The sequence below is a fragment of the Callospermophilus lateralis genome, chromosome 3 (assembly GCF_048772815.1).
Source record: "Callospermophilus lateralis isolate mCalLat2 chromosome 3, mCalLat2.hap1, whole genome shotgun sequence".
In the NCBI taxonomy this organism is placed as follows: Eukaryota; Metazoa; Chordata; class Mammalia; order Rodentia; family Sciuridae; genus Callospermophilus; species Callospermophilus lateralis.
In genome coordinates this window covers 103744666-103766041 of record NC_135307.1, presented here as the reverse complement: position 1 = coordinate 103766041, position 21376 = coordinate 103744666, and the positions used below count along the sequence as shown (strand labels likewise).

The following is a 21376-nucleotide window of genomic DNA, read 5'->3' as shown; positions in this document are numbered from 1 at the left end:
GGGAAGTGTTGAGTTTAAAAAGTTTATTGTGAAGTTCACAGCCTGTATGAATCTTCAAAATTTGCAATGTTTCCCAATTTTATTTGACTAACATATTTCTGTCAAAAACACCAATTTACATCTATGTACCACTTGAGGAAATCACATTTATGATTTTTCTTTGTTTTTAAGTAGTGGTTGGAGACTGAGGATTCATTCCCCCTTAAAAAACATTAAGCAGGGCACAGTAGTGCATGCCTGTAACCCCAGTGACTCAGGAAGCTGAGGCAGGAGGATTATGGGTTCAAAGCCAGCCTCAGCAACTTAGCAAAGTTCCAAGCAACTCATTGAGACCCTGTCTCTAATAAAATGTAAAAACAGGCTGGGGATGTGCCTTGGTGATTAAGCACCCCCTGGGTTCAATTAAAAAAAAAAAAAATGTGTATATGTGTGTGTGTGTGTGTATAATTAAACACATATCCCCCGCCCAAAACAAAAACCCTCACATTTAAACCATATGTTAGCTAAAGCAGTATAATAGGAAAATGCATTCCAAGTTTTAACTCTTACAGGACTCACTGACACATTTCCTTCCTCTACCTGTGGCCTCCCAGGACTCTGTATCCAACCATGCCTTTGAGAAAGAGATCCATTATGACCATCACCCTAGTGGGCCAGCTGTTCCTATGTAGGAATTAGAGAGCAATTGAGGAGTTTCCAGAAAGGAAATTATCATGCTAATCCCATTTTAAATTTTTTAATGAATCAATGTATTCATATCAAAGTTTAGAAGTGATTTAGTGTTTAACAAAACCAAATTCAGGGGCCAGGGCTGTAGCTCAGTGATAAGAGTGCTTGCCTAGCACATGTGAGGACCTGGATTCAATCCTCAGCACCACATGAAAATAAATAAATGGAATAAAGGTATTGTGAAAAAAAATTCAGGGGCTTGGGGTTGTGACTCATTGGAAGAGCACCTGCTTAGCATGTGTGAGGCACTGGGTTCAATCCTCAGCACCATATAAAGATAAATAAAGATAATAAAAACTGTGTCCATTTTTTAGTCTACAACTAAAAAATTAAATAAATAAATAAAAACAAATTCAGTTCTTTCCATTTGAGTAAATAGTGTAGGAAGGTCTTTCCCAAACCCATGAAGTCAATAATGTACATGCTATTCATAATGGCTCAAAAAAAAAAAAAAAAAAATAGTCAAAGCAAGCATCCACTGATTTCTTCACTGTAGAATACACAAATAAATACACACAAAATAGCTTAAGAAAAATCAATAGCTTTATTTTTTCCTCAATATACGTTTAGAAAATTTGTGTGGGAAGAGGTTTCTTGAAATAGACCAGAGGACTATGTACAAAAATCACACCAGTAACAAAAAGTGCATGGATGAAGGTGCGGCAGCCTAGGACCTCTCCATCAGAGGGGAGGCGAGGTCTTTGATGGTTTTGGAGTTCAGCTGAGGGATCGTGCTGATCTTCAGGAGTTTGCTGCTGGCATACTTATTCTTGATGGCCTGTAGAAGTCATTTGTGATTAAGCACATGTCAGGACCCCAACTTCAGACCTCATTCCTAGCTTAATTCACAAGCATTGAAGGGCTAGAACTGTAATCTCCAGATTGTCTGATGATGTCCAATCACTGAAGCCAGCCAGAGCTGACCACTTCTTTCCACCCCTGGTCACACAGGTGATGGGGGAACAAAGGACTTCAAGGTCAAGGAAGAGGCTCTCTCTCGTGAGCTAACACTGGGATGGGAGGTATGAGCTCTTTATTGTGTCATCACAACTGGGCAATAATGAGTGGTATCTAGTGCTTAGCAAATCCCAGATAATACCTTCAGGACTAACAACACTTTACACTTCCAAACCATGCTAAGTCATGCTGAAATTTTGGCAGAAAGCCAGAAAGCAAATCAGATTGTGAAGTCACTTGAATTCTTCTATTGTACAAACACCTTGCAGTTTATCACCAGACTGCTGGTTTGCACTGATATTTGGTGTCACACAGGCACAGGACAACCCCAAAACTCCTTCCATTTTTCCTCATAGGTGGGCTACATAGACATACACCAGGCCCCCAGGAGGCTTCCTCTAGGGGCTTCTTGCCCTCTTGTTTCATCATGCCTGCTCATCAAGTGCCTTTTAGTCACTGCTCTAAGAGCCTGGAAACAAGGCCCTGAGTAATATCATCTGCTTACGTAAGACCTCCACATAGCCATTCAAGGTGGGGCCCTTGCTCTCTCTTCCTGATCATAGGCCAACCAGCCTTCCCTGCTTGCTGCCTCCCCTAGCCGAGATGCTTGTACAAGGATGGAGTAAACACATAATACTGACTATACCTGGGGCCTACCTAGACAAGAATAGCCTATCTATCTTGTTTCAAAGAAAGTCTTCATCTAGGGTTTATCACTGTTTCATCTCCTGCAATGCTAGAAAAAAATAAATAATTTATGCTAAAATGAGATTCTCACATATGCCAATAATACATTTACATGAAAACATAAATGCATACACACAAAATCCATAATCTGATGCTTTCCAGAACTTCAGAAACAAAAGTACTTACAATGAATTTAGTTAAGTTTTCATTTACTTTCACCACATTTTTGGCCATGTGCTGCATGACTTCCAGTACTTCATTCTCTGTGTATCCTGTGTAATACTGCTGCTTTAAGTTCTGAAACACAAGGCAAACAAAAAGAATACATGACTGAGGGGCTAGATTAATTCTGTCTCTTAGGAGATCACATCTTACACATACTGACATCACCTATATAAAAGCTGTGAAAGAAAATTCTTACCTTCCAAAACATTCATGGACTAATAATCACTTCATGGTACCAGCAGAGCTAAAATAGCCAAAAAATGCAGGATGATTCTGGCCCTGAGACAGGACTAAATTATGATATTGAGGGACTCCTAATTAAATCGAATATGAAAGGCCTCAAATTATTATTATTAATTTTTTAAAAGAGACAGAGAGATGATTTTTTTAATATTTATTTTTTAGTTTTCGGTGGACACAACATCTTTATTTTATTTTTATGTGATGCTGAGGATTGAACCCAGTGCCCGGTGCATGTCAGGCGAGCGCGCTACCTCTTGAGCCACATCCCCAGCCCCAAATTATTATTTTTTAAAGAGCCTGCACAGGTTAAAAAAAAAAAAAATGCAAAGTAAGCTTTCAATCTTACTTCTATCCCCTTACTGAAAGAGAAAAATGAAAAGTGAAAAATAAAACCAAATAGAAAAGTGCCCCCTTAATCAGGCGTAGTGATGCATGCCTGTAATCCCAGTGACTTGGGAGGCTTAGGTAGGAGGATCACAAGTTCAAGGCCAGCCTCAGCAACTTAGTGAGGCTATAAGCAATTTAGTGAGACCCTGTCTCAAATAAAAAAGGGCTGGGGATGTAGCTCAGTGGTTAAGTGTCCCTTGGTTCAATCCCCTACTGCCCAAAGAAGTGTCCCCTTTACAGTGTTTAGTACATCTCAAATATCCTTCCATCAAAACCCTACCCAGCAATAGATGCTCTGTGCTTGAGAGTCCAGTCACACTGTTAGGCAGGGAAGAACTAAAACCACCAGGATTCTCTGCTGGGCCCAGTGTAGTTAAGCACTAGAGACAGAACTCAGAGAAGCCAACACATAGCCTTCTCAAGAAGAAAATTCAAGCAAAAGGATGACTGTTGATTGATAATAAGACTACCACATGTGAAGATGTACAAACTTTTTCATTTCAAATTCTGTTGTACAAATCTACATGCTTACCTAATTCCTTTCATATGCAGAGTATAACTGGCAAAATCAACCAAATAGTTTTGAGTGGGAAAAAAAAAATGAGCAAGCGTAAACATGAAAATAATGCACAAATATTGGTATTTTGGATGAGCCACTTGAAAGTAAGTTGTAGACATCGTGACATGTCACTTCAAAATGTTTCAGAAGCATCCCTTAAAAGAACATTTTTCTTACCTATCCAAAACAGCATTCTCACATAAAAACATTATCAACAATTCCATAACATCATCTAATTAATTTCTCCAAATACCTTTGGAGATATCTTTTGTGGATTCTTTTTAGATTCAGAGTCCCATCAAGGCACATGCAGTACACTGGACTGTTGGATCTTTAGTCTTTTTAAATTTAAAAGAACCCTTACTTTCTTGGCTTGAAATAACTTTTTAAGTATCCAGGCAAGTTTTAGAACGTCTCACATTCTGGATTTGTCTGAGTGTTTCCTCATAACTGAATTCATGTCAAACCTCTTGGACATGAACACTAAATATATGACAGTGCATACTTCTTGCTGCACCAGAAAAGCTAGTCCCAAAAAATGGTTAATGACAAAGTTATTCACCAATATAAGGTATAACCACCAGACCCTCTCTATCAGAAAGGTTCATCTTTTTTCTTCAAAATTAGAAGTATCGGGCTGGGGATGTGGCTCAAGCGGTAGCGCGCTCGCCTGGTGTGTGTGCGGCGCGGGTTCGATCCTTAGCACCACATACAAACAAAGATGTTGTGTCCGCCGAGAACTAAAAAATAAAGATTAAAAAATTCTCTCTCTCTCTCTCTCTCTCCCACTCTCTCTTTAAAAAAAAAAAGAAAAACAAAATTAGAAGTATCTATGATTTTTTTGAAACCATGTAAATCATGTTTTCTATAATTAGTTTATCTAATGCTTTATGTACCCACTGATAATCCTTGCTTAAATCAATATTCCATTGGGGGTTAAAATATAGAGAAGTTTAAGCTGGGTGCAGTGGTATGTACCTGTAATCCTGGCTACTCAGGAGACTAAGGCAGAAACCTTAGCCCAAGAGTTCAAGACATAGCGAGACCATATTTCTCTCTCTCCACCTTGTCTTTTAAAAAACAAAACCTGTTAGCCATGGTGGTACAGGCTTGTAATCCCTGCTACTCGGGAGGCTAAGACGGGGATCACAAGTTCAAGGCTTGCCTTGACAACTTAGTGAGAGATCCTATCTCAAAAAAATAAAGTGCTGTGAATGCAGCGCAGTGGTAGAGCACTTGCATTCCATATGCAAGGACCTGGAATCCCCAGAACTATAAGCATATAAATGAATGAATGAATGAATGAATGAATATTAAATGAAAAACCAAAAACAAAAGCACACATAGCAGATTTCTAAGTCTAGCATTCTTCATACTTTAATTCTCTACTCTCCTGATCTTTAAAAAAAAAACACACTAGGATGTAGGTCAGTGGTAGAGCACTTGCGTAGCACTTGTGAGGCTCTGGGTTCAATCCCCACTACCAAAAAATAGATAAATAAAAGAAAGCTTCCTTTGTACTTTACTTGTTGTAACATTATGGACTCAGATTTTAGTTGTTTTGTTTGCCTGCTTGTTTTGGTTTTTTTTTTTTTTTTTTTGCAGTACTGGAGATTAAAACTAGTACCTCACACATACTAGGCAAGTGCTCTATCACTGAACTACATTTCCCAGCCCTCAATATATTTTTTTTTTTTTGATGTTCAAATTTAGTCAATTGAGCCTTTTAAGCCAGTTATTCTGTCATTTTGATAACACCTCAATGGTCTTTTTTAAGAACTTGCCTGCTCTCTTGGCACAAACTATTCTAGGCCGTGTCCTTCTCCTGACACGGTCCTGAACTCAGCTATTGCTAACTTCTTGTGGGTAATACTATTTAGTATCTGAAATGTGGGTACCAGATATGCTCATTGTACTGAGTTGTCAGTTTCCTTTTTTTAATGAATTTATCATATTTCCAGATTTAACATTACATGGTTTTTATTTTTATTTCTTTAAATTTTTATTTATTTATTTATTTTTGGTACCAGGGATTGAACTCAGGGGCACCTGACCATTCAGCAATATCCCCAGTCCTACTTTGTATTTTATTTAGAGTCAGGTTTCACTGAGTTGCTCAGCACCTTTTGCTGAGGCTGGCTTTGAACTCATGATCCTCCTGCCTTAGCCTCTTTAGCTGCTGGGATTACAGGAGTGCGTCCCCAAGCCTGGTAGGAGATAAAATATTTTTAACAATTAAAAGCAAAAGTAAAAGAGGGTGGGCACAGTGGGACACGCCTGTAATCCCAGTGGCTCAGGAGGCTGAGGCAGGAGGACTACAAGTTCAAAGACAGCCTCAGCAAAAGTGAGGTGCTGAGCAACTCAGTAAGATCCTATCTCTAAATAAAATATAAAGCAGGGCCGGGGAAGTGGCTCAGTGATCGAGTGCCCCTGAGTTCAATCCCTGACACCCCCAAAAAAGAAAAATCAAAATTTACATTGTACTACACCAAAGTCAATAAATAGTTACAACCAAAAGTCCTCCCACTCTCAATCTTCTATCCTGTTCTCCTGGAACCCCATAGTATCTTTCTTTCTTGGTTTCTGGTTGATTCCTCTGAATCTTTTTTAAAATTAGCAAATATACAAATACTCAGGTACACACATTCTTTCTTGTGTAAAATGTGAACTGCTATCTGTAACAGTAGCAAAATAGCTCCACCATGCTGCTCTAGCAACTTCACCTGTATCCAGATAGACCTCAATGGTCAAGGCTTGGACCACAGCCGATACCTCTAGACAAAAGGCCTTATGGAACAGGAGGCGATGGCAGCCTTGGAAGGAGCTGGCTTCCATCTCCCACTCCTTATCTCCCCTGGGAAACTGTTATGAGATATTCCTCATCACCTCCTGGGTTCTGATGATGCTTTCTGCTCTGCTACTATAAAATTGCTGAGTGGCAGTCTAGAATTGTTGCCTCCATGAGAGTATCCCTCAACTCACACTGTAGTCATTGGCTCCTTTTGTTTCCTTGCCATCCTGTTTTGTAGTGAGAGAGGGACTGGGGAGCTGGCATCTTTGTCTACTCATCTGAATCCAAAAGTGGCTAATTCTGTCTTCACTAGCTGAACTGGTAGGCCTGGCCCTTGCTTAGTCTGGTGTGCCTGACAACTTGCCAAAACACCCAAAAAATCTTACATAGCAGTCCTGTGGCCTTCCTCAACGTTACAACTCTGATACATTTGTATATCATGGCATAGTCAGCAGTCTCTGAATTGTTCCATGCAGCTTTCTTGAAGGCCTTTGGACTTTTGACAAATGCCTCAATGATAGAATTGTGAAAATGCTATGGTGTTTCATATAATGAAGTCCTAAAATAAAGACTAATTTCTTCGTGAATCTACCACTTACCCATTTTCCTTGGCCTAGAACCTTCTGAGACAAGCAGGAAGCAGCCGCAGCTACCTTAGAAGGGTGATAATGCACCATGTCATAATCAATGAGAGACAGCTCCATCAAATATTTGGCTAATGTGTGCTGTTCAACATCAACCTATGAAAGAATAGCCAGGACAGGAAGAATTACAGTTATTACTATCTTGCAAAATTCTGGGTGAAGGCCTAGAAATTCAAATTCACTTATCTCACATCTTTCTCAAGAATCACTCTATTCCACAATGTTACAAACACAGAGCCTAAAGACTTTTCTCAGAAGAAATAACATAATATGCATAAAGACTTATCTAAAGGAAGTTTCCTATATATTCATAACATTCCCTTAATTAGATCAATGTTTCTGGATAAGACAAAGAAAAGTCATCTCCTATAGAGTTAGAGGCACTTACTTCCCCAGCTTTTGATGCTCGCCTTAAAAAGTGAAGTGGCAAGGGTCGACCCAATTCAAACTTCAGTTCTTTCAAAATTAGAGTTTCCATTTCTCGGATTTGAGAACTGGTATAAGCATTGTCTGTGATGTAGACGAAGTCTTCTATATTTGGAGAAAACATCTCCTCATACTTGGAAGCCAAGAGCAGAGCTGTAATCCCAACCAACTGAAGTTTCTTACGGGAGACTGGCTGAACCTAATTGAAAACAAGTGTGTCAGAAGTCACATTAACAAGAGGTTTGGAACTCTGGGTGGGAGAAGGTGAGAAGAAACCAAGTCCTGGAGAAGTAAGCACCTGTTGTTTCTGCTCATGGCCCTCTTGAGGACACAGGAGACCTGTATGTTAATAGGAACCACCAGTGAGCTTGGTCAATCTGTTCTTGAGTACTGACTATGTGCCAAGCACAATGCTTAAAATTCTAACATAACATCTCATCCAATCCTCATGAAAATCCTAGAAAGTACTTGCTTTTATCCTCAATTACAATCACAAATAGATGACCTGAGAAGAGATTCAGGTACTAGCTCAAGATCACTCAATTGCTGAAAAGGGGAAGAATCTAAGCCTGATGAATAAGGTGCTCATCACTCTTCCTCCCACACTGTCCTGACTTAAGTGTCTGCAGCAGCCTTGACCTGGGCTCAGCATGGTCTAAACTGAGATATAACCAAACAAACAAACAAAAAAAAAAAAGAGAGAGAGAGGGAATTTAATGGGTGGCTCAAATATTTCCTTAATCCTCATCAAAACCATGCCCATTGTTCAGCTTAAAAAATGAATATTCAACAATGTTTTAGTTATGAAAAATCTCAATCTAGAGTATAAGTGTTTCCTTTGATTTCCCTTTTCTTCTTCTTCTTCTAACTGGGACTTTGCTTTAACTCTCATTATTCAAAATCTGCCTAAAATACTACTGTGTTTTCTGGTCCAATAAGAATTTTATAGTGAGAATAACAGAATCTAAGTTTAGTTAGAATTTTGCAGTATCTCAGGGCCATTATTATAAACATAATTATTACTACATTGTTTGGACAGAATTTATACTGGACCTAAACCCATATCATGAATGCTGACTTTAAATAAACAAATCTTTATCATGGGGCTATTTGGTAGATAACACACTAGCAGTTAATATCTGGCACCTCATCTCACCATTCAGTGTCTGTGCATTAAAAATTGATAGGTATTTTGAAAATCATCTTTGCTTCTCAGTTTATTTTTTATTTCTTCTTTATGTCTCACATTCTCAGTCCACTCCACACACAGTTGTTTTTTTTTATTATTTTGTTTTTAAAATTCTACTTTGTCCCTGTTATTTCTATGGTGATTCAATGCCACAGCTAACTGAAACTTTTAAGATTCTCTAGCCAAACTCCTCATGCCTCAGATGAGGAAACACTAAATAGCACCAAACTTCGGAAATGGTGCATGAAGGTCTGGAAAACCAGTATAGAGGCACCAGTGATTTCAGATAAATTTCTACACTATCTGATGCTATATTCCCTTTGATAAATGACTGATTACTAAGGAATGGGCTAAGCATCCATAATCTACAAAATATGAAAACCTGAAATGCTCCAAAACTTAAAACTTTTTGAGTGCTGGTATGACACAAGTACAACATTCCACACCTAACATTCTGTGTGACAAGTTACAGTCAAAACACATATACACTAAAAAATACTGTATAAAACTACCTCAGACTGAGCTCAGGTTGTGGCTCTGTGGTAGAGCGCTCACCTAGCACATGCAAGGCCCTGGCTTCTAACCTCAGCAACACATAAAAATAAATCAATAAAATATTGTGTCCAACTACAACTAATTATGTATGTATGTGTGTGTATATATATGTGTGTGTGTGTATGTATGTATGTGTAAAAGGTATACATGAAACAAACAACTTTGGGTTTAGATTTGGGCCCCATTTCTAAGATATTTCTTATTTATTTGCTTATGGTACTTGGGATTGAACCCATGGGCACTTTGCCACTAAGCTACATCCCAGTCCTTTTTTATTTTGACACAAGATCTTGCTAAATTGCTAAACTTGGCCTAGAACTTGAGCTTCTTCTGCCTTAGCCTCCCAAACTGCTGGAATTACAGGTGTATGCCACCGTACCCAGCCCATTTCCAAATTATTTTAGTGTGTATGTGGCAAATATAAAAAAAAAAAAAAAAAAGTGTTTGTGTGTCTGTATAAAGTTTCTCAAATACTTAGAATAAGGAAGACTCAACCTGCATGCTATGGAGTCCTAAAAAGAACTCAGGCACAACTAATAAAATTACCCAGAGCTGGTTGGCATCACCAAAGATTTGATACATTTGGACTACTTTCCATTTTAGCACTTGAAGTTTTTTTGGCTTCCCTATTAATTTGACTTTTGGCCTTTTCTTCAGAGGAACCCCAACTTAGCTTTCTATCCCAGAAGCTTAAATACACTGTTCAATAAGTTTGGGCACTAGTCCCTGAAGTAGACTGACCTGTAAAAATCGATCCATGACAGCAATGCACATGTACAGAGTTTCCTGCAGAAGCCTAAACTTGGAGTGGACTTGAACCAGCCAGTCCACCAGGATGGCACGCATACGTCCATTTATATCTCTTCCATCCAAGAAATGTGGGTTTATGGATTGCAAAACCTGTTGGTGAAGTTTAAAAGTTTAAAAAGTTGACTTCATTTATAAATTCCACATTGCTTATAGAACTCAAACACAAAGGCCTACCCACCTCAAGCTGTCTTAGATACTGGTAGATATCTTTAACATAGTCACTGCAGAGCTGAGGGTTCTCCCAATCCTCATTATCAATGTCCTCAATTTTGCAGAGCAAGGCATCAGAAAAAGCTTGGCAGAGGTTCTCTTCCTTCATGGAGACATCCTCAGGTGTGGGAGAAGGACCCTACAACAACAAATTTAAAAGCATATTATTGTAGCTCAGTGGTAGAGCACTTGCCTCGCTTGTGTGAGGCACTGGGTTTGATCTTAAGCACCACTTAAAAAACAAATAAAATAAAGGTATTGTGTCTACAATTAAAAAAAAAATTTAAAGCACATTACTGTTTTTCTGTTTTTTTCTTATAGAATATATAATCTACTATATTATACCTGTAAGTTATGTATAATATTTTCTATCTCTGCTAGAATGTAAACTCTATATGCTTACATTTATTTAGTTAGCTTTGTCCACTGAAGTATCTCAAATACCTATATTAGCACTCATACATAGTAGGTACTCAATAAATTAAAGAAACTTGACCTCCTGGGGTCAGAAATTACTGGTGCTGATCATTCACTTTAGCAGTATCCTCTTCCACAAGCATGTTTTCTTTTCTTCAACTAATTTGCTCTAAACTGAGAAACTGGCAAATAAAAAGCAGAAAAGCATGCCTATGAATAAAACAGAAAATAGAATAGGAAAAGTAAGCAAAGACTGAGCAAGTAAATGGACCAGTATTTTATTTTCTTATGCTGACTGGGTGATTGTTATAAAAATTACCCAAATTAAAAATTTATAAAGTCAAAACAAGTATTTAGCAATGAAGTATAAAGAAACCATTACTTTTAAAATTGCAAAGTAAATCCTAGCAGAATTTTTAGGCTACAAAAGAGTATATTTTAAAGTAAAAAAATATATATAAAAGAAGGAACCCATATAATAAAATAGATAAGCAATTTTAATTTACATTGAAATTCAATCATAATTTCTAGTCTTAGAGGAGGATCCAATAATGGAAAAAACAGTTCAAACCATGCCCTTCCCTCTTAAATCAAAGATCTTAAACTGGGAACGGTCAAGTGAACAGAGTAGGCAGGTATGCATGCCATTTGTTCAAGCATTTGCAATCCTCAAGGATCTGGAATGAATGGAGGGCTGCATGAAGAACCAGGGAGTGTGAGATCTGGAGGAAAATGGCTAGGCAACAACAACAACAAAAAAGCAATTGCAAAGTGCCAGAGGAAACAAAGAAAATAAAGGTGAAACTGGAAACTGATTTGGGAAGTGGGAGAAAAGCATGTAAGGTGTGAGAAGATGAGCTGAAAAGGAAAAAAACCTTGCCAAGGAGCTTAACTTTTATCCAAAGGAAAAGTGAGACCATGGAAAGGTCAACAGTGACTGGAAAAAGATGTGCATTTTAATAAACACACATAGTTCCAGTTTCAGGTTAGCTTTTCCAAGTTTGAGCATTATTATACTTTTCCCATGAAGGTAGCCAGTAGTGGGAGATCTGGATAAAGGAGTCAGAGGTTAGCATCATGAGCTTCATGTGCTGTCTTAACAGTTTAGCACATTTATCTGTTTCCTACTTAGAAGCCCGAGTTTAACCAGATCCAAACACTACCAGGATAAAACAAGATACTTGCTCTGGCTCTTAATTTAAAATTGCTTGAAAGGAAGCCAATATAATTTAATTCTTCTAAGAATTTACATGTCTGTATAGGTCATCTGAGTCTGACAGATTGACTGTGCAATCCTCTATCCAGTGTGTCTGCATGCAAAGCATCAAAACTGAATCAGTTAATTCACTATCAAGACTTTTAAGTAAGCCACACATAGAAAGACAAGTACCTCATGATCTTACTCACATGTGAGATCTAAAAATGCTGATCTCATAAGAGTTAAGATTAGAATGATGGTCAGAGGTTGGGGGAGAAAAGGATGAGGACAGCTTGGTCAATGAATTAGAGAGAAGTGAGAAGTTCTGGTGTGTTACTCTGCACAGTGGAATGACAATCGATAATGATACTTCATTATACCTTTAAATACACTACAAGAAAGAATTTTTAATGTTTTAATGTTTTTACCATACATGATAAAACATTTAAGGAAATTAATCTGATTTGAATATTATACAATGTATACAGGTTTTTAAATGATATATAGTCCCCACTAATAAGTACAATTTGTATGTATCAGTTAAAAAATAAAATTGTGAAAAAAGGAACTGTATGCACCATATAGTCATGCTACATCTTCCCTAAAAGTAGTTATCAGAAATCATAATGATGTGAAGTCTGGCTTAACTGGAAAAGCTCCTGTTGTCAGGATAAGAAGCTGGTAGAGGTAAGTGAGGGCCACTCAAGTTCCAGTACCAACATCAACTGAGGTGGACCTGTTCGACAGGATTGGTTAATTTAACATGCAAATACACAAGTATATTCTTGTAAGTTTTGATTAAACAGTTCCTTTACTGAATTTATGATAAATAATTCAATTAAGTGCACAGGGGAAAGTCTGTAAGAACTATTGATTCTGGTCAGACAGTTCATGATTGGTAGCAACATAGGCACACACAATTGTAGAAAGGCAAAATCGGTAACTTGATTATCTTCAGAAGTACAATGGATTTGAAATTGGGGAATAGTAACAATGAACTCAACTTTTATTAAACATGTTCTATATACATCTGTATTGCTTTTCCTATTTTACAGCAGTTTCAAATGTAACTAAAAGAAAAAGCTGGGAATAGTGGTTCACACTTGTAATCCCAGCCACTAGGGAGGCTAAGGCAGGAGGACCACAAGTTTGAGGCCAGTCTTGGCAAATCAGAAAGACCCTGTGTAAGGTAATAATAAAAAAGGGGGAACAGAGGGGTAGTTAAGTGATAGAGTGCCCTCAGTTCAATCCCTAGTACCACAAAAAATAAATAAATATAAAAATCACTCTTTAAAAAAAAAAAATAGTTGTTCTTATCCCTTTCACATGTAGTTTTTGTATTAGGGAAAATTAGGCCCTAAAACATTCTTACACTTGAAAAATAACTATAACTGACAGTGAATCATCTGAATCTCTAGCTGTTTACTCCCCAGTATATCTCCTAAACTTGGATCTAGCCTCTGGTTTATATAACTTGTTTGTTTGCCCAGTACCCAGCAAGCAAGGTACTGGTATTAGTCCTTCTCCTTCCTTTCATACTACTCAGTGTTTACCAAGGTCTCATCAATCAGCAAAACACAGTTTTCTCCAAAAATTGCAGAGTAATAACTTCTGTTAATGATTGGAATTTTAGTCTCAGGGCTCTTTGTGATTCAGATGTCTCACCTGCTACAAAGCAAAAAGTCTGCCTTCCAGGTTTGCAGAAAGGAAAAGATAGTAATCAGTTACATTTCTGAGAACATCTGCTTTCAGAGATACATGGTTTATATTATAAGCTTTCTAGGAAAGTCGCTAGAAACTCATGCTCAACTGGCATTTGTACAACTCCAGGAATTGGCTATAAAGGAATAGTGATGACTCTGCAAAGAGAGCAGGTGAAAAAGTAAAAGCTATAGACAGGCAAGTAGAAGGACTCACTTGCCAGAAGGTGGGGAACTCCACATAAATTGTAGACTTAGTGGTCCCTTCACTGTTTCTAAGACAAATTATTTGAATTGGAAAGAACTGTTGTTCATTAATCCCTGATAACGTCTATTACCAGAACATCCAGGTGTATCTTTTAACCACAGAAGTGACTTTCATATGAAATAAGCTCTAGTCCATAAAGGTTTATCTAAAACACGGCATGCCCAATATTGTCAGGAAGTTTAAGATAAAGGAACCTTCCAGGCACTGTGGTACATGCTTATAATTCCAGTGGCTCCAGAGATTGAGACAGGAGAATTATGAGCTCAAAGCCAGCCACAGCAACTCAGCAAAGCCCTAAGCAACTTAGCAAGACCCCATTTCTAAATAAAATACAAAAAGGGCTGAGGATATGGCTCAATGGTTGAGCACCCCTGGTACCAAAAAAAAAAAAAAAAAAAGGATAAAACAGCCAGTCAAGGAGATATAGAAAAAAGAGACCCCAGAGAAAATGAAGTTGTAAAAGTCACAGGAAGAAACAATTTTTCCTTTCTTTCTTCTTTCAAAAATAAAAATTTATTTATTCGGTGCTAGGGATTGAACTCAGGGCCTTATGCATGCTAAGCACCAGCTCTACCACTGAACTATACCCCAAGCCCTGGTATAGCTGGCCTTTTTTGTTGTTGTTGTCAAATATATCTTTGTTTATTTATTTATATGTGGTGCTGAAAAATCAAACCCAGTGCCTCACACATGCTAGGCAAGCACTTTACCACTGAGTTACAACTTTGGTCCATAGTGGGCCTTTTATAATTCACCTTTCTTCTTCTCTGATTTGAATAATTATGTACCTATGTAACTATTTTAAGGAAATAGTTTAAGGAAAATAAAAATCTTAAGCCCAATACTTAAAAGGAACTCCCATAAATATTTCATATATAAATGCACACTTTAAAAAAGCAAGTCTGCTTTGTATTGTACATATTGTTATAATCTGATTTTCCCACTTGATGTTACAAGCATTTTGACATCTAAATGCTTTACTAAAACATGATATTTGTAATACTTCATTAAATATTTCATTTCACTGATTTCCTAATAGAGGATACTTCCCTATCAGGTAAGAGATATTTATTCATTACAGCACTACTTAAAATCCCTCTGGTCATTTTCTTGGGACATACTATAAAAACAGACTTACTGGATAAATAGAATAACCATCTGAAATATACTGCCAAATCATTCTTCTGCATTCAAAAAGTCACCCATGTAAAATGCTATCTCATATAAACAGCACTTTTTCCAACCATGGCCCCTAGATAAATACCTAGAAACCTTCAAGGAAAGGCCTCCTAAAGGAAGGTCAATTTTGAATATTTGCTCTGAGCTCTAGTTCTCAATTTGAAGCCTTTATCTCCTGTCTAAAGGCTTCTTCTTTTTCCAACCATGGCCCCAGATAGGTGCTAGCAAGTCTGTCTCTCCTTCAGATACTGCAGGCACATTTCCAACTGGATTTCCAGGCAGATATCCCTCTGTTGAGGTTCTAATTCTTTTCAAAATAATTTATCTAAAGTATTCTTTCTCCATACTAAATGATATCCTTGAAGTCCTAACACATGTGACGTTTCCTAGAACTTTCATAGCTACCAGGATGCAGGCAGGTACTTAGAGGAAACCCAGACTAGTTCAAGACGCCTACCAACTTCTTGCTTGGACAATTGTTAATACCTCCCAACACTGCTTCCATCACTTCTCTCCTCCTCAAAACTTTTCAGAGACCTCACTACCTAATGAGATAAAATCTGAATTTTGAGGATTTCAAATTCAATTGCTACCTTCTTCTGCTTCCTCAAACAACCTTCTTGACTCAATTTAAACCTGCAGACTCCTTGAACAAAAGACATGACTACAGACCAATTTTCACTTTGGTGCCTTGATTTTTGTTGCTGCCTTAGTTCCCTAAAACATGCTGTTTACTATCAGCTTTTCTCTATTCTTAAAAATCAACTAAGAGGCAAGAACAGTGACACATGCTTATAACCCCAGCTACACAGGAGGATGAGCAGGAGGATCACAAGTTGGAGGCCAACATGGGTAACACTGCAAGGCTTCATCTTAGAGCGGGGGAAAAAATCAACACTAAAGGATGGAAGTTACCTCTGACCACTTCATTGCTTAGTGTTCTCTCCCACCTTTAGGTGCTCCTTCTTAAAGACAATAAAAAGGGTTATCCCAGTCATTTGACATTCATTCAGGCATATATTTCCCAAAGTTATCTAGTATCACATATGCCCATTCTAGATAATCTCCTGAAAAAAAGAGGTCTCTTTAGCAGTCTTAATACTATTAGATATGTACAGTAAGTGTTTAATATAGATATTTGTCAAATATATCCAATGTTTAATATTGAAAAATCTCAAACATACAATAATATGTATTTTTTTGAACTGGAAATAGTGAAGTAGTTTTTGTTATACCTCAGCACCTATGATGGTGCCTATAAATGCATAAGTAATCCATAAATGAAAGTGTACATAAACTTGATTGTGGTGAAAGGAGAGCATGTTGATGGATCCATTAGCATTGTGGATGATTGAACTAATTAGTCATAGAGAATACAATTTATCAACATAGAATTTCAGTATTCCCTTGCTCTTACATGAATATGGGTCTCAGAACTGTGAGCCTCCGATTGTGAGCCAGGTCCTCCTCCTTTTTTTTTTTTTAATTGTAGATGGACACAATACCTTTATTTTATTTATTTATGTGGTGCTGAAGATCAAACCCAGTGCTCCACACATGTGAGGCAAGTACTCTACCACTGAGCCATAATCCCAGCCCTACAAGATCATTCTTTTAGTGAATTATTTTAATAAAATCCACCAAATTTCACTAAGACCACTAGATATATTTGGGTATTAAAGTAATAAACATTATTCAAGGCCATAATATTAAATTGGGATACCAAGGCAGAGATCTATCTGTGAATGTTCTTCAAAAATTGCAGTCTAACTTAAACTAGGCTACTCCACTAAGTGTGTTTGTAAATTCATAACTTCCTACCTTTGGAGCCAACATTTCCATCTGTACTGGTTTCACAGAAGCAGTGGGTTTCAGTTGTTTGTTGACATTTGTTGCTTTGGTGGGCTGAACTGATACTTTGGTGTTTTGAGTTTTCTACAAGGAAAATACAGGATAGAGCAAGACAGTACATGTTGTCCCTTAGGTCTATACAAAATCAGCCTCTAATGCACATTTTGCCTTATGGTTGTTACCTTCACTACTTGTGCTGCTCTGGTTGTAACTCTATTTCCAATTTCTTCTAAAACCCCACGCCTGATAGTCACATGACTCTTGGCTTTAGAATTAACTCCTATGTCAATATTCTCCAAATCAGTGGACACCTAAAAAAAAGAAAAAGTTAATCAGGCATTAAAATGATTGAAAATATTTAGCTAATATCAGATATTCAATTTTAGAATTGCTCTGGGAAAGGTGAATATGCTGGGATCCATTTGCGAAAGGGAAAAGAAACATGTTAGGAAGTCTAAATATGCTATTTGAGATTAATAACATCACTCTAAATTAGGCACATCATTATACATCTTTTTTTTTTTTTTTGAAAAGCAAGTTTATTTAAGCTACATCAGTCCAGAGGGGCTAACAAAATCTCTGGACCCCAGGTCTGGAAATTCTTTTGAGATTTATACTCAGTGGGTGGTTACACAACAGGGTGGTTAACATAACAACAGTTACTTTTTGTTCTACATACATCTCATTTATAATAGAGATCCTTCACTAACCTTGCAAAAACTATTTTGAATATTCAAGTGGGTCTGTAAGAGAACTTCAAAGCTTCACAAATAAATTATTATTTCTCATGTAGCACCCATGTCACATGCTAGAGATCCCTGTAGATTAAAAACTTATATTTATTTAGTTAAAATTCTTCCTTTACAGAGATGAATAACAAGTGCATTCAAGATGAATTATTAAAAACTGTAACATCAGTACTTAATAGTAGTTCTGGCTGTTTAAAATCCCAATGCTTAAATCCTAACCTTTAATTAGTATACCATTCTAGAAATAAGAAATGTTCCTGTAGAAATGATCTCTTAGAAATACAGCTATGCTGGGCACAGTGGCACATGCCTGTAATCCCAGTGACTCAGGAGGCTGAGGCAGGAGAATCGTGAGTTCGAAGCCAGCCTCAGCAACATCAAGGTGCTAAGCAACTCAGTGAAATCCTGTCTCTAAACAAAATACAAAATAGGACTGGGGATGTAGCTCAGCAGTCCAGTGTCCCTGAATTTAATCCCCAGTACAAAAAAAGAAGAAGAAGAAATATAGCTTTCAAAAATATGGTGGTCTTAAAGTAGATTTTCCTTGGGTATAATACTTGTAGCTCTCAAATTCTCAGCTTAGGGGCTGGGGTTATGGCTCGGCGGTAGAGCGCTCACCTAACATGTGCCAGGCCCTGGGATCGATCCTCAGCACCACATAAAAATCAATAAATAAAATAAAGGTATAAAAAATTATTTTAAAAATTGGGAAAATTAAAAAAAAATTATCAGCTTAACCAGCTTTATTCAGAACATACTTAGAAACAAAATTTGTTAGGAAAAGCAGTTCATACCACTTTTATTGTAAAAATGATAAACATTTCATGAGGAGAAAAAAAAAAAAACCCTGAGTGTTGGGAATCCTACAGGAGGTTTGAGTGGACCTACCAGGATAGACAGAAAGGCCAGGGAAAACTATAGCCCTTCCTGAGAAGAAAGAACCTGAATATAAGTTTATAGGATAAAGTAGACCCCCCCCCATCAAAAAAAAATATATATATTGGTTCAATTTTTCCAGCATCGATTGCCAATTTTAAAAAGTGTTTTAAAATTTAATGCTCATGGATTGAAGCCCGGTTATGTGACTAAGTTTAAATTCATCTGGAAGGGAAAACTGGCAGCTTTTAACTAGAGCCTTGTAGCCAGGAGGATGGAACTCAGCTGTGTCAGGTCCCTCTAGTTTTCAGCAAAGCAAAAATAAATCCAGGTACAATTCAAGCCCACAGGAGCAATATTAAACACTAATAATACTTTGATTTGTGCAAATATAAATAAATGATTTGGACTCTTTCAGTATGTAATACTGGTTCAAATTATATGCGAAATTTCTACACTTAAGAAATTATTGTTTTAAGAGGACAAAACCATATATCAGTGAAATGGGAAATTCATACAAAGCAAAAGGTGAAAAATCTGAAAACCGGTCATGGCATAACCCTTGACCAACTATGGAATTTCTTCCAGTTCTCCCCACCCCCACCAAAGACTAGCCTTAGTTGGCAAAGCGTTTTGGAAAAGGGGAAGGAAATCCCAAGAACTTGTATTTAGACATCTCTCTAACAACAAAGACCACTCGCCGAGTAACAGGCCCAATAATGGGGAGGTTTCCCTGACAGGTGGCACCTCCCAGGAGCTTTCCTACACCTCTTCCACCCGAAAGAGGAAGCGGAAACCAGAAAGCTTAATTGAGACCGAGAGGCCCTCCAGAAAGGACCTGCTATATGGCCAGGAACGCCAGGGGTTCCGTGAGCCCCAGAGAAAGGAAATGCAGCCCCAGTTGGAATGAAGAAGCAAGAAACAGAAGAGGGAAGCGAGAGGCGGATGGAAGAGGAGGGATGGGGGTTGCAAGTCACAAGCTGCAGTCCCTGTTGAGAGGTGACCGGGCACACTCACCGTCGGGCGTCGGAGCAGCGCCATGAGGGAAGAGAAAGACAAGTGTGCCAGCCCGGCCCAGGGAGGGACACGGACGGAAGCAGAATGGAGCTAGCGTCTGCGGCGCCGTTGGGCCTGCACTCCAGGCCCGCACCGCTGGAATCTTCGGCGTGGTCTCCTTGTTCTAGGATTCAAATACCGCACCTCTCGCGTCCCCATTGGGTGGCCTTACGCACCGCGCGCTCTTCTCATTGGTTAAACCAGGAGACGTTCCCGCACAGTGATTGGATGAATTTTCCCAGCCTGTTTGGTTGTCGTAACAACTGGGAAGGGGGATGTGCGTGCTCGGTTGTGGACCTGTTTTAGCCTAGTCTTTTAAGAAAAACAAAATTCTTTAGTGCTATGCATTAAACCCAGGAGCACTTTCCAACTGAGCCACAACTACTATTTTTTTATGGGTAGAATCTCACTAAAATGCTTAGGGCCTCGGTAAATTGCTAAGGCTGGCCTCAGCCTCCCCAGTCGTTTGGATTACAGGCAAACGCCACCACGCTGGGCTCTTCCTCACTCTCTCCTTCCCTCCCTTTGTCCCACAAGATCTCACCCTGGATATGTTGAGGTTGGTACTGAGTGGGCAGAAGTAGGATCTTGGAAGATGCCCTTGGCATTCCACATCTGACCCTCATTCCTCTTAATATCAAGTCCAAGTAGAGATTGGGTTGGCCTGGGAACAGGCACTTCTAGGTTGCTTAGCGCTGTTGTTTTGAGTTGAGACTCAAACTTGTAAATTGGGAGAATTGGGGCGTAAACTAGATTATGATTCCCATGAGACACAAATTAAAAATAAATCAGGTTGAAATGTTTTGTCCGTTGTATTCCCAGCATCCAGTATTGTTTGATATCTGGTCAGGGCCGATAAATATTAACTGAATAAAAAATCCTATGATAGGCTAGGGTTGTGACTCAGTGATAAGAGTGTTTACCCGGCACATGTGAGGCACTGGGTTCAATTCTCAGCACCACATTAAATAAATAAACCACTTGAATCAAAGTGTGAAATATATCAAGAACTATGTAATGTTTTGAACAACCTACAATAAAAATTAATTTAAAAAATAAATAAATAAAATTAAGGTATGTGTCCATCTAAAACTAAAAAAAAGGTACTAAAAAAAATTCAGTGACGTGCGTTAATATTTTTAAATGAAAAACAATACGTGTTCCAGTCTTCAGCAGAAGAGTGGGAGAACAAAAATCCCAAGAGATCTATTGTTTGTCCTGGAAAAGACAAGAGGGACAGCAAAAGAAGGCTGGAGGTGTGGTTCAGTGCTGAAGCCACAGGAGGCCCTGAGTTGACTCCTTAGCATCCCAAAAACCAGGAAATGGCAGCTGGGCGCGATGGGAAAACGCCTGTAATCCCAGCAGCTCAGGATGGAGGATCTCAGTTCAAAGCAGGCCTCAGCAACAGCGAGGAACTAAGCAGCTCCAGGAGACCCTGTCTCTAAATAAAATACAAAATAGGGCTGGGATGTGGATCAGTGGTCGAGTGCCCTTGAGTTCCATCCCCGGTACCCTCCACCGACCCCGGCCCCCCTCCCCCAAAAAAATCAGGAAAAGAAAAACCCAATGCTCACAGCAAAGGCAATGGAATGTGACTAGATAAAAGCATCCATCTAAGAATTTGAACAAGATTTCTCACAATTTTTGGTTCATTTCTCATGTACTTGGTT

General features: G+C 38.3%; 1 protein-coding gene across 1 annotated transcript; it reads right to left on the bottom strand.

Annotated features, from left to right (window-relative positions):
• Positions 1-1338: 1338 nt before the first annotated feature.
• Positions 1339-19788, bottom strand: Ccnb2 (cyclin B2). The gene is made up of 9 exons (XM_076848606.2): positions 19668-19788; positions 17208-17336; positions 16996-17109; positions 10381-10551; positions 10134-10292; positions 7611-7847; positions 7178-7318; positions 2560-2670; positions 1339-1507 (listed from the first exon to the last, which is right to left on the bottom strand). Exons 1-9 carry the CDS (start codon positions 19689-19691, stop codon positions 1397-1399), a joined length of 1197 nt encoding a protein of 398 aa, XP_076704721.1. The 5' UTR covers positions 19692-19788; the 3' UTR covers positions 1339-1396.
• Positions 19789-21376: the final 1588 nt, after the last annotated feature.

Bases quoted from the DNA above. Each gene is read 5' to 3' on its own strand.
- Ccnb2 (XM_076848606.2), bottom strand. From the start codon at position 19,691: ATGGCGCTGCTCCGACGCCCGACG. The intron at 17,337-19,667 runs GTGAGTGTGCCC...TCTTTTTTTTAG, and splicing joins CGCTGCTCCGACGCCCGACG to GTGTCCACTGATTTGGAGAA. The intron at 7,848-10,133 runs GTCAGTCTACTT...GTTTTCAATTAG, and splicing joins TCATGGATCGATTTTTACAG to GTTCAGCCAGTCTCCCGTAA.